The sequence below is a fragment of the Perissodus microlepis genome, chromosome 5 (assembly GCF_051167445.1).
Source record: "Perissodus microlepis isolate ML-2025 ecotype Zambia chromosome 5, ASM5116744v1, whole genome shotgun sequence".
Lineage (NCBI taxonomy): Eukaryota > Metazoa > Chordata > Actinopteri > Cichliformes > Cichlidae > Perissodus > Perissodus microlepis.
The window spans coordinates 34,941,118-34,968,676 of record NC_140465.1 but is presented as its reverse complement, the minus strand read 5'-3'; the positions used below and the strand labels follow the sequence as shown (position 1 = coordinate 34,968,676).

At 40.9% G+C, this 27,559-nt stretch overlaps 2 protein-coding genes across 2 annotated transcripts; both read left to right on the top strand.

Annotated features, from left to right (window-relative positions):
- The first annotated feature begins 661 nt into the window (after positions 1 to 661).
- On the top strand, positions 662 to 6,194 carry LOC146387766 (odorant receptor 131-2-like). Its single transcript, XM_084929736.1, has 3 exons — positions 662 to 814; positions 1,065 to 1,843; positions 6,137 to 6,194. The coding sequence occupies exons 1-3, from the start codon at positions 662 to 664 to the stop codon at positions 6,192 to 6,194; spliced, it is 990 nt and encodes a 329-aa protein (XP_084785862.1).
- Positions 6,195 to 19,180: 12,986 nt separating this feature from the next.
- On the top strand, positions 19,181 to 20,363 carry LOC146387765 (odorant receptor 131-2-like). Its single transcript, XM_084929734.1, has 2 exons — positions 19,181 to 19,333; positions 19,584 to 20,363. The coding sequence occupies exons 1-2, from the start codon at positions 19,181 to 19,183 to the stop codon at positions 20,361 to 20,363; spliced, it is 933 nt and encodes a 310-aa protein (XP_084785860.1).
- Positions 20,364 to 27,559: the final 7,196 nt, after the last annotated feature.

Genomic DNA, 27,559 nt, shown 5'->3' with positions numbered 1-27,559 from the left:
TCAACCATAACCAGGTGAGCACCTATTCTTTGGTGGGTGGGGTGGTTTATAAAAACAATTTATATATTCTTTGAGATTTGTATTGTATTGAATCATTTAGTGTAGTATAATCTTTTTTCTGTGATCAGCTATATAATAACTCTGATTGTAACACAACCAGGCGCAATTATCAACTATCATTTAAGTTACTGCTTTGAATGAGAATGCTACTATTATCCAGCTCGTTGTGACTAAGTTAATGTTATAGGTCAAACATGTGGAGTTTTTTCTTTAATGAAAATGTCTTATTGCAGTTCACACTTAACTAAAGCAGAGTTTAGTGCAGAAAAGCATAGTTTGTTGTAAACTGGAGCAGAAAGGTTTTTGAACTTTATAAAATTGATGAGAATAAATAATTTATGGTGGATTACATTGCAGAAAATGCATTTTCTGAAATGTAAATTATTTGCTTAAGCAAAATGAATTTCTTTTGATGCTTGGATATGGTGTTTTATGGTTGGTGTAATAGTGTTGCAGAATATTTAAGATTTCTAAGAGTATTATTGATCAGATAAGGAATGCTCATAGATATCAAAACTTTGCCGTGTTTTTAAAGTTAACACCTTCTGTGTTACAACCTGCCATAACAATCAGTGATGTCTACAGGTTTTTTGGCCAACTCATGAACCTTTCAAATGCTGCCATGAATTTGACAACAGTTATGTATCGGGACCCGTTAAACATGGCTATTGTCAAGAATGTGATAACTGTGGTCCTCTGTATCGCCATCATCTATGTCAACGGCACCTTGCTGCACACATTCAAAAAACATGAGGTCTGTATCCTGCTCATAAATTTTGCATCTATTTATTACATCCATTTAGAACTAGATACTAGATGACAGAATGTGATATATTCTGCACTGCGAACATTCCATCGCGCAAAGAGACGTTGGAGTGACGTCTTTTAAATGATATTTTTGGACGTCCAAGTTTGGTCACTGAAGCAGTTGTTTTTTTATCCACCGTTCAATGTTTAGTGGGATAATTCACCTTTCATGTTCTAAATCCTGTCCTTCTCTTCAGGTTTTCAACACAAATCCTCGTTACATCCTGTACATTCATCTGGTAATCAATGATATCCTCCTGCTCATCATGTTCACCCTCATTCAAGTTCTCAGTTATGCCATTTTCACTCTTCATGTGCCCTTCTGTATTATTTTGCTAGTGATTGCCGTCATTCCCAGCCTTAACACTCCAATGACCCTCGCTGTGATGGCAGTAGAGTGTTATGTTGCCATATGCTTCCCTCTCCAGCACTCACAGATCTGTACAGTCAAAAATGTAACCGTTGTGATCACAGTGATATGGGTGCTAAGTTCACTTTCAATTCTGCCAGATTTATTCACCATCTTGGCCACAGAATCCAGAGATTTCTTTCATTCAAGAGTTTTCTGCCTTTGGAAAACAACTTTCAGACCTCCTGAGCTAGAAAAGAAGAGAGATATATCCAACATTGTATTTCTGGTTATTGTTTGGCTCATCCTTGTCTACACATATTTCAGAATCCTTTTCGCTGCACAGGCAGCTGCTGCAAACGCCAGGAAAGCAAGAAACACTGTACTGCTGCACGGCTTCCAGCTGCTGCTGTGCATGCTCACCTACGTGTATGATTTGCTGCTTAATGGTTTGACATCCTTGTTTCCAAAAGGAGTCCTGACTATTCGCTACACAATTGCAATACTAATACATGTTCTGCCTCGAATCATCAGTCCAATTGTTTATGGAATACGAGATAAGATGTTCAGAAAGTACCTGAAAAAATACTTGTTTCATACAAAAAATGCTAATGCTTTTGTACACAGGTAACCCAGACAAGACAGACATTGTTGACGTTACACATTTATCAATTTCTCTTAATTTTATTACCATTTTCTTTTAGATACAGACTAAGTAGAAGTAATGGGAGTAGTGAAATTCACTTTATGTTTCTCATATCATCCTGACTTACAATTTTTTTGATCTTTCTAAACTCTCATTCACAGTGAAACAGTGTTCCGTTAGTCTCTGCATTTTGAAGCTGTAGGCAGAAATACTGTAACTTCCTGTTTGTATCACAAAGGAGAAAACTGCAGTAACCTAACCTACAGCAAATAAAAACATATTTTCATGAGTTTTCAGAATTTGGGGTTATTGGATTCATTTTTGGTGCTCAGTGTTTAGTGTAATATGTTCCAAAGTAACATGCTACTTCATTGACAGTCCATTTTTCCATAAAGCATTACTGTGCTAAATTGAAAAATGGTATAACAGTTTTGTTGTTACTTATGTAAGACAGGTTCTCCAATTATGTGCATGATGGGAAAATAATCAAATGAGCCTTTTTCCTGCAAACATTTTGCTACCTTTGGCTCACTAATGAATTTTATGTGGTGGTTTATGTGGAGGGAAATTTTGAAATTGCAGAGCAGGATACTTTATATAGTACTGTTAATTAGTAATTATTGCTTTTGGCTTCCTGCAAGCTATATTAGTGCTTGCACTTGCAGTGATGAAGTGAATGCAGAACACCACTGAACTGATCTGAATGGACTGGCTCATTGTCAGTGATCTGATCCAGCTTTTCAGTTTTGTTACTCGTGTTATTTGGTATCATACTTGAATTTTTCGTGACATGGGGCATTCGTAAGTCGGGGTTCCGCTGTATTTAAGAACATTTTATGTTTTTTATTTATGTGTGCTCAAATGTAATAATATGGTAATAATAATACATTTGTCTTAAATTATGGATGCTGATTCAAGTTTATGGTAAGAAAGGCCAGTGAAAATGTAAGCCTTTTGTCTTTAATAGTGATGTGTCGGTCACGAACAAAGCGGCTCTTAGAGCCGGATCTTTGAAGTGAACGACACGAGCCGGCTCCTTATCGCCAGCCCTGGGGTTTTTTTTCTTTCTCTCACCCTCTCTCTCTCTCTCACTCGTTTTTTCCGCTTCACTCAACATGCGAGCCTTGTGCTTTGTGCTGGGAAGAGGGGGGAGGGGCGGAATTTACACTCGCAGTAGCACAGGAACAGAGCGGGAGGGAGAGAGAGAGAAAGAGACAAGGGACAACAACGTCACATTAGAAAGGTATAGTAATCACAGTCGTGGATGTTAAAGGATTCACAAAGTTTATTCATGCAGGCCCATATGACAGAGAATGTGCATCTTCTTTTTGTTTTCATATTTTCATTTATATGTAATTGTGTTGTGGTTTGCAGTGTTTTGTGTTGTTCTACTTAAAATTTGTTTAAAAGGGAAAAAAGCTGAAAATTTAAATAGCTAAAAGTTGAACTGCGAATAGTTGGTTTTTGTAATATATGATTTATTTATTACATTTCATGTGGAGAGAATAAATAAAAGTAGATTTACGGTGGCCCCTAGAGACAAAGCACATACAAACTCCAAAACACGTACAAAACACAACAGAAGTGCTCCAGGATGCAGGCGAAGTGTTGAGCTTTTGTTACCTAGTGGCTACACAAGCCAGCAAGTACCAACGACCGCATTTGGTGTGTGGTAGTAACAGGTAAATGAACATATTTTTTAAATGATTTGAATATATATGAGTGGTATATATATATATATATATATATATATATATATATATATGTATGTTATAGGTCAAACATGTGGAGTTTTTTCTTTAATGAAAATGTCTTATTGCAGTTCACACTTAACTAAAGCAGAGTTTAGTGCAGAAAAGCATAGTTTGTTGTAAACTGGAGCAGAAAGGTTTTTGAACTTTATAAAATTATATATATATATATGAGCTTGCTGTTTTTAGTGAGCCGAGCCGAAAGAGCCGGTTCTCTAAAAAGAGCCGGAAATCCCATCACTAGTCTTTAAGATTTTGATACAATACTGTTCAAACATGATCTCAGATTCCAAAGTGAAAAACATAACATGCTGCAAGTGTGTCGACCAAAATTTTTTTTAATTTTTTTTAATTTTTATTTTTTTATGCCTGTCCCATTTGGTTCTTTAGCCGTCAGAATTGTTGTGTGAAGACCAACAAGGATACCCAGTGGATTTATTTTGCCAAATGGATCATCATGGCATTGCCGTATTGGTCCATTTGATCGACCTTTGTTTTTATTATTTATTTTATTTTATTTTCAGTTGTTACAGATGGGACAGACATGACTGAGGGATAGGAAAGGGAGAAAGAAAGAGGAAGGAAAAGAAAAACAGAAGGGGAGAGGGACAGTGAGAAAGGGCAGAAAAAAAAATCTCCTGGATCACCTGTTGAGAGAGAAAGAAGAGAAAACAAGCAAAAAAAACCCAAAGCAACATACTAAACACAACACCATCGCATTAATCTAGCTAAGTGTAAACAGCAGTAAATACTAAATATTCAATGTTGTTGTGCAGCACGCAGGACAGACAGCGCACAATGTGCTTTGAAGTAGCAGCCAAGAAAGGTGTAATTTAAGTCTACGAACAGTGAACACCCGTGTGCACACCTGTGTGGATCAGCGCGCTTGTATTCAAATGGTTTCCCCATGTAATGGTCTGCTAGAGGGTGTAGAGAGCCATAGCCCTGTCCCCCAGGGCATGAAGCAGGCATGGAGGAGATCCAGGCCCCAGACATCCAGAGGCCCCAGAGTGCGAGAGCCCAAGGAGGACCACCGGAGGGGCATCCATGCCACCCTCATGGGAAGGGCTGAGGATCCCCAGACGAGGGGTCACCCAGTAGCCACCGAGTAGAAGCTAGAGGGGGCTGCACCGGCGTGCCCACCGGCTCTGCCGGCAGCCAGCTGTGCCAGAGTGAACCGAGCCGCAGGCCCAGAGGCCGGAGGCCCGAGGGCCCCCCGCGCCCCAGAAGAGGCCTGGCCGAGCAACAGGCGCCAGGCCCCGCCAAGTAGCCACCAGGAGTGAGCTGGTACATACCTGAGCGCCTAGCCCCGGACACCAAGAACCACCAATGCACCGACCCCTGAGGGCATCAGTCACCGGCAGGGAGTGTGGTGAGGGGAGATAGGCCTCCACACTATGGAGGGCCTGGGAGTTCCCAGAGAGGTGGAGTCTAAGACCCGACCTGACATATAGACACAGACAAACAGGCACACACAGACAAAGACATGCATTCCCACCCTCATGCACACATATACAAACACTCAACACTCACCCAACGTAAGGATTGACATAAATGGACATGTACACACAATCACACTCCCCAAACATAGTCTATACCCCGGGTCCAGGTACCCTCGCCCCCAGAGGGGGAAACAGCACCCAGACCCAAAAGATGTTACCCTTCCCACCGGGGTGGAGGCAAGCAGACCGTCCCAGGCTCCGCAGTAGCAGGGAGGCCAATCGAACAGCCAACATCTCCTCCCAGACCCCCGCCCCGATGGCTAGTAGAGAACGGGGGTGTGTGAAGACCCCAAACCTCCCTCCTCCCGCTCATGTGTAGTGTTGCTGCGTGTTGCTCTAAAGTGCATTTAAAACAAGGGAGAGCATGGTGCTGCTGCCAGAGAGCAGCAGGTGTTAGCACAGCCCCTCCCGAGAACCCTCAATGTCTACATGGATTTAAAATTGAGAGGTGGGCACCGGCGCCAGAGGTGGGGTTGAATACACAGACCGTCCACTGGACGCCGTTAACGTGCCCACCCTCAAGGCCCTATATGTACATGTGTGTGTTATGAGAGTGTAAGTAATGTGGATGTCTAAGTTGTGAGATAAAATTAGAGGCACAGGTGGCCACAAGGGGACGGGGGACGGGGACGGGGGGGGGGGGAGAATGTCTCCCCTGCACCCTGGTGACACACCCGCACCCCAAGGCCCTACCTGTGTGGGTGGGTGTGGTGGAGCGGGAAGAGGGAGGTAGCCGGGGATGGGGAGGAAAAGAAGGGAGGGGAGGATGACCCCCGCTGACCCCAGTAGGCACCCCCGACCTCTGGTACCCACCAAGGCAAGGGAGCCCAGGCCCATCCAGACTGGGGCCTATGGCAGCAGCACTGCCAAGCCCCACAGGACCCGGGGCAGCCCACCCTACCCCACCGCAGAGGAAACTGTACCCACCCCAACATTCAATCATCTCCCAGACTACACAAGACAACAGACACCCAGGTTAAGTTTATTCTCCACATCTCCTATGTCTCTCCCCCACCTGCAGAGTGGACTCCTGCAAGGATGGAACAACCTCCCTGCCAGTTGAAGAGCCCCCCAGTTAGGCCGATGCACAAGAGGCCCCCTGCGCCAGGGCTGAGCCCCTGTGCAACCACCCCCCCACAACCTCGGCGACACACCGACGAGGACCGAAGCCCCCAAGGCCCAGCCAGAGCCCCAGCACGGAGGCGAAGCACCCCCGAACCCCCACGCCTGCCCCGAATCCACCCAGGGGCAGCCAGGCCACCAGGCCAGTAACCTACGTCCGCCAGCACAGACCATCCTCCAGCCCCGCTGCACGCAGCCACGAGGAGAACAACCTCTAAGAGCGACCAGAGCCACTAACCAGGTTATGAACACAACCCCCGGGTTAAGCCCTCCAGGGATAACGTCTCTAGGGGTCCTCCATATTGATTCATCTATTTTAGAAAGTGTTCTGTATATTTTAGATAATAATTTGGGGGATTTAAGAGTAAGAAAATGTACCGCACTTGGTGGTGTTTGTAATTCAACTTGACTGAGGTTAAATTTCTTTTTTACTATGGATTTAATTTGTTGATATTCTAAAAATCTTTTCTTGTTGATCCCATATTGTATAACTAGTCTGTCAAATGGAATAAATTCTGTTCCCGCTAATATATGTTTAATCATATTATTGTTTTCTAATATGTCAGGGTTATTCCAGATAGGTGTACATTTGCATGGGATTAATGAAGACTCCGTTATTTTTAGAAGCTCCCACCATGCTGTCAGAGAAAAGCTGATGTTGATGCTTTTAAAGCATTCATGTCTTTTGATGTTTGAGCTAATAAACGGTAGGTCTGAAATCTCTAGATCATTGCATAGTGCCTGTTCAACATCTAGCCAGGGCTCATCTAAGAAGGTATGTTTTAACCATTCTGAGATGAACTGAAGCCTGTTGGCTAAGAAGTATTGGTGAAAATTAGGCAGATCTACAGGGAGTGCAGAATTATTAGGCAAATGAGTATTTTGTCCACACCATCCTCTTCATGCATGTTGTCTTACTCCAAGCTGTATAGGCTCGAAAGCCTACTACCAATTAAGCATATTAGGTGATGTGCATCTCTGTAATGAGAAGGGGTGTGGTCTAATGACATCAACACCCTATATCAAGTGTGCATAATTATTAGGCAACATCCTTTCCTTTGGCAAAATGGGTCAAAAGAAGGACTTGACAGGCTCAGAAAAGTCAAAAATAGTGAGATATCTTGCAGAGGGATGCAGCAGTCTCAAAATTGCAAAGCTTCTGAAGCGTGATCATCGAACAATCAAGCGTTTCATTCAAAATAGTCAACAGCGTCGCAAGAAGCGTGTGGAAAAACCAAGGCGCAAAATAACTGCCCATGAACTGAGAAAAGTCAAGCGTGCAGCTGCCAAGATGCCACTTGCCACCAGTTTGGCCATATTTCAGAGCTGCAACATCACTGGAGTGCCCAAAAGCACAAGGTGTGCAATACTCAGAGACATGGCCAAGGTAAGAAAGGCTGAAAGACGACCACCACTGAACAAGACACACAAGCTGAAACGTCAAGACTGGGCCAAGAAATATCTCAAGACTGATTTTTCTAAGGTTTTATGGACTGATGAAATGAGAGTGAGTCTTGATGGGCCAGATGGATGGGCCCGTGGCTGGATTGGTAAAGGGCAGAGAGCTCCAGTCCGACTCAGACGCCAGCAAGGTGGAGGTGGAGTACTGGTTTGGGCTGGTATCATCAAAGATGAGCTTGTGGGGCCTTTTCGGGTTGAGGATGGAGTCAAGCTCAACTCCCAGTCCTACTGCCAGTTTCTGGAAGACACCTTCTTCAAGCAGTGGTACAGGAAGAAGTCTGCATCCTTCAAGAAAAACATGATTTTCATGCAGGACAGTGCTCCATCACACGCGTCCAAGTACTCCACAGCGTGGCTGGCAAGAAAGGGTATAAAAGAAGAAAAACTAATGACATGGCCTCCTTGTTCACCTGATCTGAACCCCATTGAGAACCTGTGGTCCATCATCAAATGTGAGATTTACAAGGAGGGAAAACAGTACACCTCTCTGAACAGTGTCTGGGAGGCTGTGGTTGCTGCTGCACGCAATGTTGATGGTGAACAGATCAAAACACTGACAGAATCCATGGATGGCAGGCTTTTGAGTGTCCTTGCAAAGAAAGGTGGCTATATTGGTCGCTGATTTGTTTTTGTTTTGTTTTTGAATGTCAGAAATGTATATTTGTGAATGTGGAGATGTTATATTGGTTTCACTGGTAAAAATAAATAATTGAAATGGGTATATATTTGTTTTTTGTTAAGTTGCCTAATAATTATGCACAGTAATAGTCACCTGCACACACAGATATCCCCCTAAAATAGCTAAAACTAAAAACAAACTAAAAACTACTTCCAAAAACATTCAGCTTTGATATTAATGAGTTTTTTGGGTTCATTGAGAACATGGTTGTTGTTCAATAATAACATTATTCCTCAAAAATACAACTTGCCTAATAATTCTGCACTCCCTGTAATCCTCCTCTATCCTTGGTTCTTTGTAGCGTTTTTAAGCTGATACGCTGGGTTTATCTTTCCAAAGGAATTTAGAAATATATGAATCCAGAGATCTGAACCAATCTTGTGATGGTTTGTTAGGGATCATTAAAAATAAGTAATTTATTTTTGGCAAGATCATCGAGTGATATGGGTAAAGATTTCCATCTAGTCAGATCGCCTTCTACTTTCTTTAGAAGTGGGATGTGGTTTAATTTAGTTAAGTCTGAAAGCTTAGGAGAAACATTAATACCTAAATATTTAATATTTCCAGATTGTAGTGGGGCAGAAGAGGAATTATGGAAGGAGCAATTAATTGGAAGAACTGTAGATTTTGACCAGTTAATTGAATAATCTGAAACTCTTGAAAACCAGTTTATTAGAGTGATTACCTCAGAAAGGTTGGTTTGTGAGTTTTGCAGAAAAAGCAACACATCATCCGCATAGAGACAGATTTTATGTTCTACGTTCTTACATTTTATGCCCTTAATTGTTGTAGCCTGTCTAAATGCTGCTGCTAGAGGTTCGATAAAAATAGCAAACAGTGAAGGGGTGAGTGGGCATCCCTGTCTGGTGCCCCTCAGGAGACAGAAGCTGGAGGATGTCTGGTCATTTGTTCTGACACAAGCTGTTGGGGAATTGTATAATATTCTTATCCAGTTTATGAAAGAGTTTCCAAAACCAAATTTGTGTAAAGTTGCAAATAAAAATTTCCAGTTAACTCTGTCAAATGCTTTTTCTGCATCTAGAGATAATATTATGGTTTCAATGTTTTTTATTGTATGAGTAGTCTATTAGATTAAGTAATCTACGTGTATTTGTTGATGAGTGCCTACCTTTTATGAAACCAGTTTGGTCAGGATGAATTAAGAGGGGGGTTATTTTCTCTAATCTCTTTGAGAGAGCTTTGCAGATTATTTTAAGGTCTACATTTAAAAGAGAAATTGGACGATAGCTTGAGGGAAATAAAGGGTCTTTGCCTGGTTTTAGCAGGAGACTAATGTTGGCAGAATTCATATTTGGTGGTAGTCTGCCATTTTCCTCGATTTCCTGCAACATTCCGTGGAATACTGGTGCCAAAATTGTCCAGAATTCTTTGTAGAATTCTGCAGGAAAGCCGTCTGGACATGGAGCCTTATTATTGGGCATACTTATCAGGGCTTCCTGGAGTTCACGTGGCGTCAGTGGCGAATCCAGTGCCATTGCTTGACTGTCTAGTAATTTTGGAAGAGTTACGTTGTCAAGAAACAAATCAATTTCATTTTTAGATGGGTTTATTTGTGGTGAATATAAAGTTTAATAGAAATCCCTAAAAATGTTGTTTATTCTTCCAGGGTCATATATTGTGTTCCCCGATAAATCTTTAGCAGCACATATAGTTGTTTTTTATTTATTTATTTTTAACTGGTTTGCTAGAAATCGACCTGATTTGTTACTGTGTTCAAAATTCTGCAAGCAAAGTCTTTGTACAAGGAATTGTGTTTTTTTATTAATAATTTCATTTAATTCTAGTTTTGTTTTGCGTATTTTGTTCAATGTTTCCTGATCTTGGTGGGACGCGTAGGCTTCTTCTAGTGATTTGATGGTTTTTTCTAATTCCTGAATATTCTTGTTTTCTTCTTTCTTTTTGTGTGATGAGAAAGAAATTATTTTACCTCTCATCACAGCTTTCCCTGCTTCCCATAGAACAGAAGCAGATATTCCGGGAGTGTCATTAAAGTCTAAATATGAAGTCCACTCTTTTTAAAATGTTTAATAAATTCTTCATCTTTAAGCAGTGATGTATTAAATCTCCAGTTTTTACTTGGCGTAGTGTTATTCTTGTGCATTAGTGTTAAAGATACAGGAGCATGATCGCTGACAGCTATAGGGTGAATCTCAGTGTCTGAAATGTCGCTCAGCAGTGAGCTGCTGACCAAAAAATAATCCAGACGAGAGTAGGAGTGATGAACATGTGAGAAGAAAGAATATTCCTTACTGTTGGGGTGAAGGGAGCGCCATGCATCGCAAAGGCCATAGTCGCTCATATACTGTTTGATTATATTTGTGGATTGCCAATTGCGCTGAGTTCCTGTTGTGTTGAGCCTATCCATTTCTTCATTTAGTCCAAGGTTGAGGTCGCCTCCAAGAATGAGTGTGCAATCGAGGTGTTCAGAGAGTGCACTAAAAAATCCGTGGAAGAATGAGGGTTCATCAGTGCGCCCCAGGGCAGCTGTGGCTACAATGTAGCTTGCCATCGCCAGTGTGTGAATGTGTGTGTGAATGACTGAATGTAGTGTGAAGCGCTTTGGGGTCCTTAGGGACTAGAAAAGCGCTATACAAATGCAGGCCATTACCAGGCCATTCATCAACATTTGGACCATATATACTTACAATACATAGTTTTTTGTTCAATATTGATAGTTTAATAATTAGAAATCTACACTCTGGATCTATAACTGTATCGAGTACTGTAAAATTAACAGTTTTATGTATTAAAATTGCTACTCCCCTTTGTCTAGAATTATAACAGGCTGCAAACACATTAGGAAACTCAGGTGTTTTAAGTTCGTTTAAACCTGTGACAGGTCTGTGAGTTTCTTGTAATAAAACAACATCTGCCTGTAGTTTTTTAAGCTGGTTAAATATCTTTAACCTCTTTCCTCTGGTGCCAGCTCCATTTACATTCCATGTGACAAACCTCAGCGTGCCCATAATTGTGTGTGTATGTCTAATGATGTACGCTGGGTGTTTCGTTTAGAGACAAAAATTAACAAAGAATGATTAAATACTCAGTGGTATAAAAACAAACCATGAATTGCAGCTGGCTCCTAGCCTTTGCATCCTGACCCTCCCCCCACATCACTCAAACAGCTGCTGTGCGGTGACCTGCCCCTCCTTTTTAATTACCCTATAGTGATTATGGTTCTCAGTACATCACTATAGAAATAGGGCCTGCAGGAGCAGGTGTGTTAGCCAGAGATTTGTGGTTGGGGCTATTGTCTGCCTCTCAATTTGATCTGCACTATATAGGCCTTTTCCACTTGTACCTGCTTATTTTAGCTCGGCTTGACTACGTTTTTAGTGCTTTCCATTAGGTGATAGTTCCTGGTACCAGGTAATTACTCCGTTAGGGTTCCAAGCAAAATGTGATGTCAACCGACTGTATGCCACCAATCGGCTAGTGGTGGCACTCAATGAGTCATGACGGTGTCTCCTTCAAAAAAATCCAAACCGCTATTTTTAAAACCATTGGTGCAGCCATTAAGGGAAATGTCTGCACAGAAAACATGCCATACACCGAGCAGCAGGTATACCATCACCTCGACATCCTCCTTTGTTGTGGCATTTGTATTGCGTACAAATGATGTCACAGACTTTCAGCCACATTGCTATAACAACACCACACATATTAAGTGGTACACGATTGTAATAGATGAGTTGAGTCACTTTGAGTGAAGCCAAATACGTACTAGTGGAAGAGAGCTAAAGACACAGAGTTTGGAGGGGGGAGGTTTGGATGATCAGCAGTAGGGATGGGTATCGTTTAGGTTTTATCCGATACCAGTACCAAACCGGTACTTTTGAAACGGTGCCGGTGCTTAAACGGTGCTCAAACCGGTGCTTAAATAATGGAGAACACAAAATTGGTCCAAAAACCTCTCATGTTCAGCTGTTTTTTTTGTAAAAAGATAACAATGTTAGCCTTTTCTGCAGCTATGGGGCATATATGGCATCACTCTTGGCTGGAAGCAGTGCTTAACCCTTTAAGACCTACCATAGAACCAAGTCCGCCAGAGCTTATATTATATTTTTACATGCTATAGTGCCATTTTTGGGAGCATTTCAAGTTGCTATACATCAATACAACAATTATAGCCCAGATTTTAATAATATGTATTCATTAAGTGCATAGTAGTTACATAAATTGCAAAAAAGTGCAATAAACTACAAAAAAATTGAAAATCGTTTTTGCTTTTTTAACATATATTTCTAGTTAGAGAAATTTAGGAGGCTTATCCCTCAAAACTGTAAATATAAAAACGTTGAACAAAATAGTTTCCTACCACAGGAAATTTATTTTAAGTGTCTTCATAGTTTTATTTTTGAGATACACCAATTTTCATATACTGCAGGAAAAACGAAAAAATATATTATAGTGCAAATTTGCAAAAAAAGCAGCATATGCATCAAAATAAAATATTTCCAGCAGTGCAATATGAGTCCTCAGCGTCCCAGAAACGACACAGAAAGTCATAAAGTCAAAGATAACTTTTAAAAACACAAGTGTAGGCCCTGAGGCCCTGATGGTAAAAAAAAACTACATTTCCGCGAAAATGACGTCACTTCCGGTTTCAGGCAGGTAATGGCGGACATGCAAAAGTTCGCGCTGACGTCTATTCCAACGTAGGAAGTGTTATGAACAGCTGATCGGATCGGCAAAGCGTGTTTCTGGAATATTATGTTTTTGTTGCTGCAAGTGCTTTTTATGCAGTTTTTGCAAAGCTATATGTGGAAGGAAACTGTGACCTAGGACAAGCTGATGGCATAAGATGTAAGTACAACTCCTCCGGTTTCATATGCAAAAAAATTATTGCGCTAGCTTATGTGGTTGCAGTGCTACCGGGATTTAAAAATAGTTAAGCAAAACAAAGCGTGCCCGCTCCGACCGGCTCTAAAGGGCTAAACAATGGAAAAAACACAAACTTTGTCCAAAAACCTTTCATGTTTAGCTGTTTTCCACTTTTTCTTTGGTCATTTTAGCCTTTTTGGCCAGGGTGAAGGGAGTATCTGCCATCAAACAAGAAGACAGCCGCATGTAACTACGACGGTGTTTGCTAGTTCACCTTACATGCATTAATGTAATAACGTGGTTAGCCTACTCAACGTAAATTACACACGAACAACATTAAGCTACTCACGCAGAGAAGAACGGCTGCTGCTGCCATCATCATCCTCATCATTTCTGCTACACTGGCAGGGCTAGGGGCCAGGACTCTCCTCTTCGGGTTTTTGGGGGATGTTGCTAACTCCAGGTCCGATAACAGGCACCACACCCGCAGTAGTTGTGCACGGTGTGAGGTCTCGCAGCAAGCTATCAAATACGGCGCATTTCTCGGCTTTAAAAAAAAACGCTATGCGTCACCAGGTGTTTCATCGGATTTGAGGTGTTACCTCCTTTGACAGTATCACAGTATCAGCTTAAAGCACTTGTTGCAGGCTGATGAGTTTGCATCTTTTGCTGTGAAGTACAGCCAGACTTTTGACCGCTTTGTCTTGGGCATTTTTAATCTGTAGCTCTGCTCTAAAAGAACGTACATGCCTGGGCCCGCCTACTATCCTCGGAAACGTAAAATGATTGGCTAGAATCTAAAGTGTATCACAGCTCAGGAAAAAAAAGCACCGAAATGTGCGCTGCTTTTCGGTCTGGTTACTACCGTTTATGTCAGAACCGGTGCCATCATGGCACCGGATACCGGTACCCATCCCTAATCAGCAGTCACATGCTCATGTTATCTGTCTCTAAATTAAATAGCACTGTAGTTTACACACACACACTCATGCTTTAAAACTCATATACACAGACACAACACATGCGCCAACATATCATGTCAAACGCTGACAACAGCGTGTGTGTTTGTGTGTGTTAAGGAGGGGCCTCGACGGTTTGGTGGTTCAGGGGAGCATTAAAGGACTCCTTTCAAAAGGGCCTTAATACCCATTATTTGTATTTGTCTTCTACATCAGTAAGATAAAGATTATTTTCACCTCCCATTTTGTGAATCAAGCTGTCAGAACAAACCAACCTTTTGTTTACTACAAGTCACCCAAGTGTGGAAGAAAACCTGATGACATTTTTCACTGAACTGTGAGCTGTAAACCTTTTCTGTATTTATAAAACATACTATAACTTGAATAAACCTTAACAATACTCTTGAAAGGACTGGCAAACAGTTACTCAAAGTAGCTTTGCAGCTTTGTTCATGTATAGGTTGTTGTGTCAACTAACCAAGAGGGCAAAAGAGCAGTGTTCGGCAAGTTACTTTGCAAAAGTAATTACCGTATTTTCAGCACTATAAGGCGCACTTAAAATCCTTTAATTTTCTCAAAAATTGGCAGTGCGCCTTATCTATGAATCCTGGCTGTGCTTACTGACCTCGAACCGATTTTATGTGGTACATGGCGCTCAAAAATCTGTCAAAAAATGTTTTAGTAGGACTTTGCTAAGCTACGAAGCCGTACCGCTTGATGGATTGTCTGAGCGTTATGGCTACCGTAGTCAGAAGCCTCGCGGCTCATACTAATCTGGGTCTAAAACTCAGTTCGTGTCAGGTCCTAAACGACCTGTAAATTCTTTCATCTTTAATAAAATGATCAGTGTTGCTGCTTTACCAGGTTTAACAATTAAGTTTAACATCCAGGCATCCATGAAAACAGAATTTATTAAATTTAACGGAGTTAGAAGTTAGCAGAAAGTTAGCAGAAAGATAGCTCGCTAGTTTCGCTAGTTACCTAAACATGATATAGCATGTTCTGACTGAGAGATTTCTGGGCAAAAATAAAACGTACAGCTCTGCTATGACTTCCAACATGAATGAAGACAGAAAACTACACAGCAGTGACGTTTGTATAGTTCGGCTACGCGATCAAAACAACTCCTTATATGTCCCTAGTTCCTCTTTCTTTGTGTCTTACTTCCTGTGCAGCTCTGCACTAAACTTCCCCTTTCTAAAGTCTGTTGCCAGGGCGACCTGTCTCCCTCTGACCTAGTTTTGTCTCGTCTGGGGTTGGTTTCTAAAGGCCTCTCTTATTAAAATACATAAAACAATATAACCAGAAAATAAGCATTAAGAATATATATTTAAATCCTAACAGTCTCCCTTTTCATCTTTTTTTAAAAGACGACATAATTCCTGATCTATCCCGTTAAGTTTACTTGCATGTGAGAATAATAGCTAAAGTATAACAAAACAAATCATGCCGAAAAATAAAACCTTTCCATTGCCCAAGCATTTAGGTCATCTGTCCCCTCAACGGGTTGTATGTTTTCAATGTTCCCTTATTATTCTAGCGTAATTACTTGTATCCACAACAAATAAATCAAACAAATAAATCAAGCCCTCATACAGCACCTCGCGTTTACACTGGGCTGTGAGCTGTCGTTCCTTCTGTTCCTACCACCCCTTTTGACCCCAGAGTCACAATTTAACCCCACTTCTGACTTCCCTCAATGCTCACGGTAAAATCCAATCAGATATAATTAACTTTCTCCTATAAAAAGGTCCTATATTACTCTTGTCTCTCTTTGAAAACAGCCTCTATAGAGTTAACCCGTTTCCTCTTTCAAAAATTTACTGCTCGTTTCCTCGCCCCCTTTAATGGGTAGCGCTTTTCCGGCCTTAACACAATTTTTTGGGCAATTTACATAACATAAAAATCCTACCAACTATTACTAAAGTCCCTCTCATTACTCTTCATTAATTTATGCTCACATTTAACCTCTGTCTAACAAGCTTTTAATCTCCTAAACAACAAATTTTCTGGAACTGTGCGATTCTCTGTGCTCTGTGCTTCTTTTGGGTCCCCCTTTCTTTGGTTGGTTCCTGGATTCTCGCCAACCCCTTCGTAGTTTTGCTGTGGTTCTGGAATCTGCTCCTTCTTCTGTAAAGGACTCTCTCTCTCTGCTACGCCTCCATAACCTACTATGTTCATCAATTGTTCTCTTAATTATTCAAAGTTGGTTCAACCTATCATGTTCTGGGCTCTATCCTTTATATGTATTTAATCTTCAATTTTATTTATTTGTGTAAGCGACACTTTTGACAACCTTTAACACACTTAAAGAAACATTTTCACCCTCTCCGCTCCAAGAGTTTCCTGTCATTGCTCTCTTCCCCTTTATCTCTGGAACATCTTGAGCACGGCTTGTACAAAACTGTTACTTTTACAGGCACAAATACAGTTACAAGCTCAACCACATTTTGCCCTATATGGTTGTCCCACTCTCAACATGTTTCCTATCAACTTATTCAGGGCATGCTTATCTTTAACACCTTCTGCATCACCAGTTGCTAAGCAAAGACAAAGCAAAATGTGTTTCACTTCTACCCTAGAAATAAATCTATGTAATATATGTGTGTGTAAGCGTGTTGGTGTTGACCTTATTACACTCCAAGTCTCCTCTCCCCATGTATCATCTGGACAGTCCCGCCAAATGAAGCTTCTGACCCTCGAACGACTGAATGCTTAACTCTTTATGAGCATACTTTGCAATATGTATAAAAAACTATTATAACCGCTTATTCTAATAACAAGATCAAAGAGAAAACAAACACTTTCAGTCCTAACAGTTCCCAGAGAGGTGGAGTCTAAGACCCAAGCTGACATATAGACACGAACGCACAGGCGCAACAGAGAGGAGACCTCCTGCAAAGATGTGCTTGGACTTCTGAGTTGTGAACACGCAAATCAGTCCATGCATGATTGCATGGCTCCGCCCATCAAAAAGTCTGTGCGAATATATATCGCCCAACGTTCATTATTGGACTGACAATTGTCGGTTGGAAAATTTTTACATATCGTCCAACCCTAGTGTTAACCACAGGGTGCTTAGGTTATGTAACAATGTAGTTTGTTGTTGTTTTGGTTTAAGTGAAAATGTTTTATGTGTGTGTGTTCATGTGTTGTACATGAGTGTAGACTTGTATATAGTTAAACATGTATGGATCATTTAATGTCGAATTCTGAATATTGATCTGTAAGTAATGAAATTTGAAATAAGGGGGTAGGAACAGGAAAAATGTAATCCTACTCCTTTTCGAACACATACATTGTATAGACATAGATATATACATGAAACTTCATTTTTTATAAATTTTGTTTTTTCTTTTTTCCCTTGTTATTTCAATTATATTTGCATGTTCTAAAGAAAATCTATCTATGTTTTGTCATACTGATGTAAAAGACAAAAAATAATGGGTATTAAGGCCCTTAATGAGCAGGCCTTTTGAATGGAGTCCTTTAATGCATGCACATGGCCTAGGGCCCTGATACACATATAATACAGAGAGATGTTTCAGGTTAGCTGGAGAGCTGGGGTTAGTGGATGTTGTAGCCTAAATGCTGACAATATCCTCTGACTTTTCAAACTTTAAACATAGACACTAGACCATGTGTTGGTGTCATGTCAACCTAAGGAGATGGACCACTGGACATTATATTCTTCATTTCCATTTAATACTTGTACAGCTGCTGTTATTGTGTATATATATATTTATATTTCTTCATACATTCTTATATATTTCTATACTGTGTATTGTGTATTTTGTTGTACAGTTATTTTATTTTCAACTTTAATTTATATATTTTATCTTATTCTTTCCCAGTTAAATTTACCCTTCATTCTAATTTGTGTTGTACAGTTATTTCATTTTTAACTTTAATTTTTATATTTTATTCCTTCCTAGTTAAATTTACCCTTTTTAATTTTCATATTTATTTCCTTCCTCTTATTCACAGCCTTTTCTTTTTTCTTTAGGTCACGAGCAGTTGTGTAAGCATTTCACTGCATATCGTACTGTGTATGACTGTGTATGTGACAAATAAAATTTGAATTTTGATTTTTTTTTTTTTTTTTTTGAACATAAGACAAAGCATGATATTGACACATTTGCAGTGATTCTTGTCTCTTCTCCGTGAGCTAGCAAAAGTGCCTAATACACACGTGCATGCACTAACGGGTACGAGCACTCCTGGGGGAGGGGATATCTCCCTCTCTCACACACATAGACACACCTGACGCCATTTGCATATAACCACTATTATAAATTATCAATCACTGGCAAGTGCTACTAACTTATTAGACAGAAGTCAACCATAACCAGGTGAGCACCTATTCTTTGGTGGGCGGGGTTGTTTATAAAAACAATTTATATATTCTTTGAGATTTGTATTGTATTGAATCATTTAGTGTAGTATAATCTTTTTTCTGTGATCAGCTATATAATAACTCTGATTGTAACACAACCAGGCGCAATTATCAACTATCATTTAAGTTACTGCTTTGAATGAGAATGCTACTATTATCCAGCTCGTTGTGACTAAGTTAATGTTATAGGTCAAACATGTGGAGTTTTTTCTTTAATGAAAATGTCTTATTGCAGTTCACACTTAACTAAAGCAGAGTTTAGTGCAGAAAAGCATAGTTTGTTGTAAACTGGAGCAGAAAGGTTTTTGAACTTTATAAAATTGATGAGAATAAATAATTTATGGTGGATTACATTGCAGAAAATGCATTTTCTGAAATGTAAATTATTTGCTTAAGCAAAATGAATTTCTTTTGATGCTTGGATATGGTGTTTTATGGTTGGTGTAATAGTGTTGCAGAATATTTAAGATTTCTAAGAGTATTATTGATCAGATAAGGAATGCTCATAGATATCAAAACTTTGCCGTGTTTTTAAAGTTAACACCTTCTGTGTTACAACCTGCCATAACAATCAATGATGTCTACAGGTTTTTTGGCCAACTCATGAACCTTTCAAATGCTGCCATGAATTTGACAACAGTTATGTATCGGGACCCGTTAAACATAGCTATTGTCAAGAATGTGATAACTGTGGTCCTCTGTATCGCCATCATCTATGTCAACGGCACCTTGCTGCACACATTCAAAAGACATGAGGTCTGTATCCTGCTCATAAATTTTGCATCTATTTATTACATCCATTTAGAACTAGATACTAGATGACAGAATGTGATATATTCTGCACTGCGAACATTCCATCGCGCAAAGAGACGTTGGAGTGACGTCTTTTAAATGATATTTTTGGACGTCCAAGTTTGGTCACTGAAGCAGTTGTTTTTTTATCCACCGTTCAATGTTTAGTGGGATAATTCACCTTTCATGTTCTAAATCCTGTCCTTCTCTTCAGGTTTTCAACACAAATCCTCGTTACATCCTGTACATTCATCTGGTAATCAATGATATCCTCCTGCTCATCATGTTCACCCTCATTCAAGTTCTCAGTTACGCCATTTTCACTCTTCATGTGCCCTTCTGTATTATTTTGCTAGTGATTGCCGTCATTCCCAGCCTTAACACTCCAATGACCCTCGCTGTGATGGCAGTAGAGTGTTATGTTGCCATATGCTTCCCTCTCCAGCACTCACAGATCTGTACAGTCAAAAATGTAACCGTTGTGATCACAGTGATATGGGTGCTAAGTTCACTTACAATTCTGCCAAATTTATTCACCAGCCTGGCCACAGAATCCAGAGATTTCTTTCATTCAAGAGTTTTCTGCTTCAGAGAAACTGTTTTCAGACTTCCTGAATTAGAAAAGAAGAGAACTATAGCCAACATTGTATTTCTGGTTATTGTTTGGCTCATCCTTGTCTACACATATTTCAGAATCCTTTTCGCTGCACAGGCAGCTGCTGCAAACGCCAGGAAAGCAAGAAACACTGTACTGCTGCACGGCTTCCAGCTGCTGCTGTGCATGCTCACCTACGTGTATGATTTGCTGCTGAATGGTTTGACATCCTTGTTCCCAAAAGGAGTCCTGACTATTCGCTACACAATCTCAATATTTGTTCACGTTCTGCCTCGACTTGTTAGTCCACTTGTTTATGGGATACGAGACAAGGCATTCAGAAGATATCTGAGAAAATATCTGTTCTACTCACCAAAGGCTAATGTTAACAAAAGTTAAAAACAATGCCATCAGCTCTTTTAATTTAAAATACTGAGATTGAGTAGTCTTTGTTTATCTTATTCTATTGTCCTTTTTTGTTTGCATATCTTTCTAATCTAATGTCACAGTGAATGTGTCGAACAGTAACTTTCACTATGTGGCAATTTTATAAGACACAATTTTATGAGACAATTTTATAAGACACTTTAGTGTTCGGAAAGACAAAAACTGCAGAATTCAACCAGAGAGCTGAAAATATGGACCGAAATAAAACTGGACAAAATGAAAGCAAAGTTAATAAAGATGGAAGAAAATGTTGCACAAAAAGGCAAAACAAAAGCCATCAACATAAGAAGTAGATATTACGAAAAGAACCAATGCAAAAAGATTAAGTATAACTAAATAATACAGAAAACTATTTTAAATATATACATTTTTAGGAGCAATGTGAAGGAACCCAAGAGCTGTAAAACAGTCAGAAGCGCCCACCAGAAGATGTCAGTAGAGCCCAGCCAGGATTTTTCAAGCCAATATTTGGTGACTTAAAAAATGGTAAAACTTTATTTCAGACACATGAAATATAAAGAGTCTTTCCTGACATTTCTTATGTGCAGTTATTTATCATATTATCTATATTTAAACTAGTTGAATGCAGTAATTTTTCCTTGATAAAATAAGATCCAAAATACATTCTTCTGAGTTTAAGAGTTTCTCTTTAATTAACTAATACATTCCAAGTGATATTTTTAAATGACTTAATGCATTAAGGTAAAAACACTAAGGTTTACAGAATGGAAAGTTCTTCAGCATTAGTGTGGTGCTCATAAAAATAGCAGCATGTTGATCGATGCTGATGACACCTACCTTAATGTGCTATTACATTCTTTTCATGAGAAGTGCATGATCTGTAGTCTGCTTTATTTCTTGTCAGAGTCATAGTACTTATGTAAATGTGTTGTTTCTTATTAGAGATCAACTAAAGCCATCTTCTTCTAAAACCATCTTCAGTCTTCTGTAGATGAGGCTTTTTAAAACCAAAACCAACCATTTTTCATTATTCATGTACAAATGATCCTCATTATTTATGTCTTTGCCGTAGTCCATCCTGGGCCCTATACTACAAAGACCGTTTAAGGAGCTTGGAAAGAAAAGCATCCGGACTTCTTTAAGTTTCTTGAAGACGTTTCATCCAAGAAGTGTATTCAGTTCTAAGAGCAATCCCAGAGGCCCAGATTTTTAAGGGCTATTGGGAGTTTCCTTAAGAGGGTCCTGAACCCCCTATTGATCCTCTGCCAAATCCCAAGAGCCTAGGTTTGAAAACATGTGTGGGTCACAATCAGCCAAGGTTTCAGGTGAACCCATTGTGAAACATAGCCCCACCCTATCGAGTGACGTACTGAGGTCAAATGGCCCAGGATGTGAGTGGGCATTAAGGCATTTGGGCCATTCTCAAAATTGGATTATAGATGGCAGAGAGTTGGTGTCAGAAGGCACACCTCTTTTCAAAGATAGTCATTCACAGTGGACATAGATGGGCTTTCCCTACATGTGTGTGTTCCTCCTTTTCCCCTTCTGCCACAGTCCCAGAGGGAACAGTCCTGATTACTCCAAGTTTGTGTTCCAGAGGGTAGTGGAAGTCAAAGAGTAGGTACCGGTCCATGTGTGTGAACGACTTAAAGAAGTCCAGACACTTTTCTTTTCAAGCTCCTTAAACTATCATGACCTGGATGACTGAGAACCTTCACAAACATATAAAGAGGGTTCAACATACCAAGGGTTTCCCCTCCATGTTCACATGAAAGACGTGGTCTTTCAGCATCTAACCAACCTAAAAATGGGAGTTTCTCAGTTCGTATTACTTTTAGTTCACAAGAAATGATCTCTAAGAGTGTTACCCACTCCAGAGATGTTATCAGATTCAGTTCAATTCAGTTCAGTTTTATTTATATAAAGTCACGTCCACATCCTCATTTTAGATTTGACAGCACTTTAGTAGGTAAAGGTGAATGGCTTGGACCTGAATTGAGCCGCGGCAGCAGGTCTCGAAGGGGACTGGCGGCGGCTCCCAGCCCTGGCAGATCCCCATGTACTAAATAGAAGTGAAGTAGTTACAGAATTGAAAAGGGGAGGAAGGGAGGGAGGTGCATGTAAACGAGAATGACAGCTTGCAGAACTGGGAGAACCTATATAGATGAAAGCCAGAAGGAGCGTGTTTGGAGGCGTGGTCCCGCTCCTGAAATTCCGATCCATAATCTCCAATTGTCTCAAGGGGCTCTATGTTTTAAGGTATAGACCAGGGGTCCCCAATCCCAGTCCACAAGGGCCGGTGTCCTGCAGGTTTTAGATCTCACCCAGGGTCAACACACCTGAATCACATGATTAGTTCATTACCAGGCCTCTGGAGAACTTCAAGACATGTCGAGAAGGTAATTTATCCATTTAAATCAGCTGTGTTGGATCAAGGACACATCTAAAACCTGCAGGGACACCGGCCCTCATGGACTGGGATTGGGGACCCCTGGTATAGAGCCTACAATACAGCGAAAACAGGGAAAACCCCAACAATCAGATGACCCCCTATGAGCAAGCAATCTGGCAACAGTGGGAAGGTAAATAGTGCATAAACACAGTGAATTAAAAAAAACTAAAGAAGATGAGTGGATGAGAAACTGAGTGCACTGTAAACAACGGTGCTGATTTGTGATTTGATACTAGGTGGTTTGACAAAGTTGTTCCCAAAATGAGTGCTGACTGTTCGCTACACAATCTCAGTGCTCGTTCACATTCTGGCTCGACTCATCAGTTTATGGCATACAGGACAAGACATTCAGAAAGTACTTGAAAGGATACCAGCGTTATACACCAAAGTCTGACTCTGATAATTAACACCAAAACAACATCACTAGCTTTATTCTGTTTTAAAGACTGAGGTTCATCAGTCTTTCTTCATCTAATTATGGTTTTCTTCTGGATCCACCCAAACAGAAACAGCTTTAGGTGTAGCACATCTTCTTTTGAAATGTGTGTTTTTTGCCAGAAATATGTTTGTATGTTTCTAAACTGCCAATTACAGTAAACTAAAACCAACCAACCATTTCTGATCATCATTCATGTTCAAATGACGCTCATTTATGTCCTAACCAAATAAAGCCTTGCAGGCTCTTTATGTGCTTTGTTCTGAAGAGTGAAGGCAGATCAAATTTCTCCTCCAGGTATGTCAAATCCACACTTATCCTGAGGTCGGGAAATGTTTTGATAGTAACACATTTTTAACACGTTTTGGTTTTTTATGCCACTAAAACACATTTATTGATGATGATAATAATAATAATAATAATAATAATGATCTGAAATATAAAAAGGTTTTTATGTCCACACAATTCAATTCAATTCAATTTTATTTATATAGCGCCAAATCACAACAAAAGTCGCCTCAAGGCGCTTCATAGATACAGAGAAAAACCCAACAATCATATGACCCCCTATGAGCAAGCACTTTGGCGACAGTGGGAAGGAAAAACTCCCTTTTAACAGGAAGAAACCTCCGGCAGAACCAGGCTCAGGGAGGGGCGGCCATCTGCTGCGACCGGTTGGGGTGAGAGAAGGAAGACAGGATAAAAGACATGCTGTGGAAGAGAGACAGAGGTTAATAACAGATATGATTCAATGCAGAGAGGTCTATTAATACATAGTTAGTGAGAAAGGTGACTGGAAAGGAAAAACTCAATGCATCATGGGAATCCCCCGGCAGCCTACGTCTATTGCAGCATAACTAAGGGAGGATTCAGGGTCACCTGGTCCAGCCCTAACTATATGCTTTAGCAAAAAGGAAAGTTTTAAGCCTAATCTTAAAAGTAGAGATAGTTTCTGTCTCCCGAATCCAAACTGGAAGCTGGTTCCACAGAAGAGGGGCCTGAAAACTGAAGGCTCTGCCTCCCATTCTACTTTTAAATACTCTAGGAACAACAAGTAGGCCTGCAGAGCGAGAGCGCAGTGCTCTAATAGGGTGATATGGTACTACAAGGTCATTAAGATAAGATTGGGCCTGATTATTTAAGACCTTGTATGTGAGGAGCAGGATTTTGAATTCAATTCTGGACTTAACAGGAAGCCAATGAAGGGAAGCCAAAACAGGAGAAATATGCTCTCTCTTTCTAGTCCCTGTCAGTACTCTTGCTGCAGCATTTTGGATTAGCTGAAGGCTTTTCAGTGAGTTTTTTGGACATCCTGATAATAATGAATTACAGTCGTCCAGCCTGGAAGTAATAAATGCATGAACTAGTTTTTCAGCGTCACTCTGAGACAGGATATTTCTAATTTTAGAGATGTTGCGCAAATGGAAGAAAGCAGTCTTACATATTTGTTTAATATGTGCGTTGAAGGACATGTCCTGGTCAAAAATGACTCCAAGGTTCCTCACAGCATTACTGGAGGCCAAGGTAATGCCATCCACAGTATGAATCTGGTTAGATACCATATTTCTAAGATTTTCAGGGCCGAGTACAATAACCTCAGTTTTATCTGAATTAAGAAGCAGAAAGTTAGCGGCCATCCAGGTCTTTATGTCTTTAAGACATTCCTGCAATTTAACTAATTGGTGTGTGTTATCTGGCTTCATGGACAGATAGAGCTGGGTGTCATCTGCATAGCAGTGAAAATGTATGCTATGTCTTCTAATGATGCTGCCTAAGGGAAGCATGTATAATGTAAACAGAATTGGTCCTAGCACTGAACCCTGTGGAACTCCATAATTAACCTCAGTGTGTGAAGAGGACTCTCCATTTACATGCACAAATTGGAGTCTATTAGATAGATATGATACAAACCACTGCAGTGCAGTACCTGTAATACCTACAGCATGTTCTAATCGCTCTAATAGGATATTATGGTCAACAGTATCGAACGCTGCACTGAGGTCTAGCAGGACAAGCACAGAGATGAGTCCACTGTCAGAGGCCATAAGAAGATCATTTGTAACCTTCACTAAAGCTGTTTCTGTGCTGTGATGAGCTCTGAAACCTGACTGAAACTCTTCAAATAAACCATTCCTCTGCAGATGATCTGTTAGCTGTTTGACAACTACTCTTTCAAGGATTTTTGATATGAAAGGAAGGTTGGAGATTGGCCTATAATTAGCTAAGACTGCTGGGTCTAGAGATGGCTTTTTGAGTAAAGGTTTAACTACAGCCAGCTTGAAGGCCTGTGGTACATAGCCGATTATTAGAGATAGGTTGATCATATTTAAGATCGAAGAATTAATTAATGGCAGGACTTCTTTGAGCAGTTTTGTAGGAATGGGGTCTAAAAGACACGTTGATGGTTTGGAGGAAGTAATTATTGAAGTTAACTCAGAAAGATCAATTGGAGAAAAAGAGTCTAACTTAACATCAATGGTACTAAGAGTAGCTGTAGATAATATTACATCTGTGGGATGATTACTGGTAATTTTTTCTCTAATGATAAAAATTTTATTTGTGAAGAAGTTCATGAAGTCATTACTAGTTAACGTTAAAGGGATGGTTGGCTCAACAGAGCTGTGACTGTTTGTCAGCCTGGCTGCAGTGCTGAAGAGAAACCTGGGGTTGTTCTTATTTTCTTCAATCAGTGATGAATAGTAAGATGTTCTGGCTTTGCGGAGGGCTTTCTTATAAAGCAGCAAACTATTTCTCCAGGCTAAATGATGATCCTCTAAATTTGTGACACGCCATTTCCTCTCCAGATTACGAGTCATCTGCTTTAGGCAACGTGTTTGAGAATTATACCACGGAGTCAGGTACTTCTGATTAGAGACCTTAGTTTTCACTGGAGCTACAGTATCCAGAGTCGTACGTAGTGAGGAGGTGAAATTATTAACAAGATAATCGACCTCTGTTGGGGTAGCGTTCAGATAGCTACTCTGCTCTGTGTTGGTACAGGGCATTGAAGGTGGATTATATTCTTAAACTTAGTTACAGCGCTTTCAGAAAGACATCTACTTTGATAAAGTCTACTCTCCACCGCTGTGTAATCAATTATTGTAAATGTAAATCATGACATCATGATAAAGAAAAACACCTTCACAGTTATCAAAAATCTCAATCTGAGCGCTTCAGGAGACTTGAAACAAAAGTTACTCAGCAACATGAAAACCAAACAAAAAGAGAGGCACCAAAAGAACCAGCAGCTCAGCTCGTAACTCGCACCTACTGTAATCAGTGGAACCTTTAAAAGTTTAGATAAAGCTAAATCAGCTGCAGGTGGGGGGAGAGATATAGGAGAGGTGGAGAATGAACTCAACCTGGGTGTCTATTGTCTTGTGTAGTTTGGGAGATGATTGGATGATGGGGTGGGTGCAGTTTTCTCTGGGGTGGAGTCGGGTGGGCTGCCCCGGACTTTGTGGGGCTGGGCGGTGCTGCTGCTGCAGGCCCCGGTCCGGATGGGCCTTGGCCCCCTTGCCCTGGTGGGTTCCAGAGTGTGGGGGTGCCTACTGTGGTCAGCGGGGGAGCTGGCCCCAGGGAGGGGCCGCTTGGCCCTCCCTTTCTTCCCTCCCCATCCTCAGCTGCCTCCCTATTCCCGCTCTACCACACCCACCCACACACGCAGGGCTTGGGGTGCAGATATGTCACCAGGGTGCAGGGGAGGCACTCCCCCTCTGTCCCCTTCTGGCCGCCTGTGCCTCAATTTTATTCTGCAACCTAGACATCCACATTACTCACACTCTCACACAACACATACATATAGGGCCTTGGGGGTGGGCACGTTTTACAGCATCCAGAGGATGGTCGGTGTACTCCAACCCACCTCTGGCGCTGGTGCCCTACCCTCAATTTTAAATGCATTTAGACGCTAAGGGTTTTCGGGAGGAGCCGTGCTGCTCTCTGAGAGGACGCTAGTACCATGCTTTCCTGAGTTTTAAATGCACTTTAGAACAGCACACAGCAACACTACATATGAGCGGGCGTAGGGAGGTTTGAGGTCTTCACTCACCCCGGTTCTGTTAGCCGTCAGGGCTGGGGGGCTGGGAGGAGGTGCTGGCCGTCAGACTGGGGTCTGGGATGCGGGGCCTCCCTGCTACTGCAGATAAGGAGGTGGTCCGCTTGCCTCCACCCCAGAGAGAAGGGTTACATCTCCTGGGTCTCGGTGCGGCTTGCCCCTCTGAGGGCGGGGGTACCTGGACCTGGGATATAGAGTATGTTTGGGGAGTGCGACTGTCTGTGCAGTGTCTATTTGTGTCT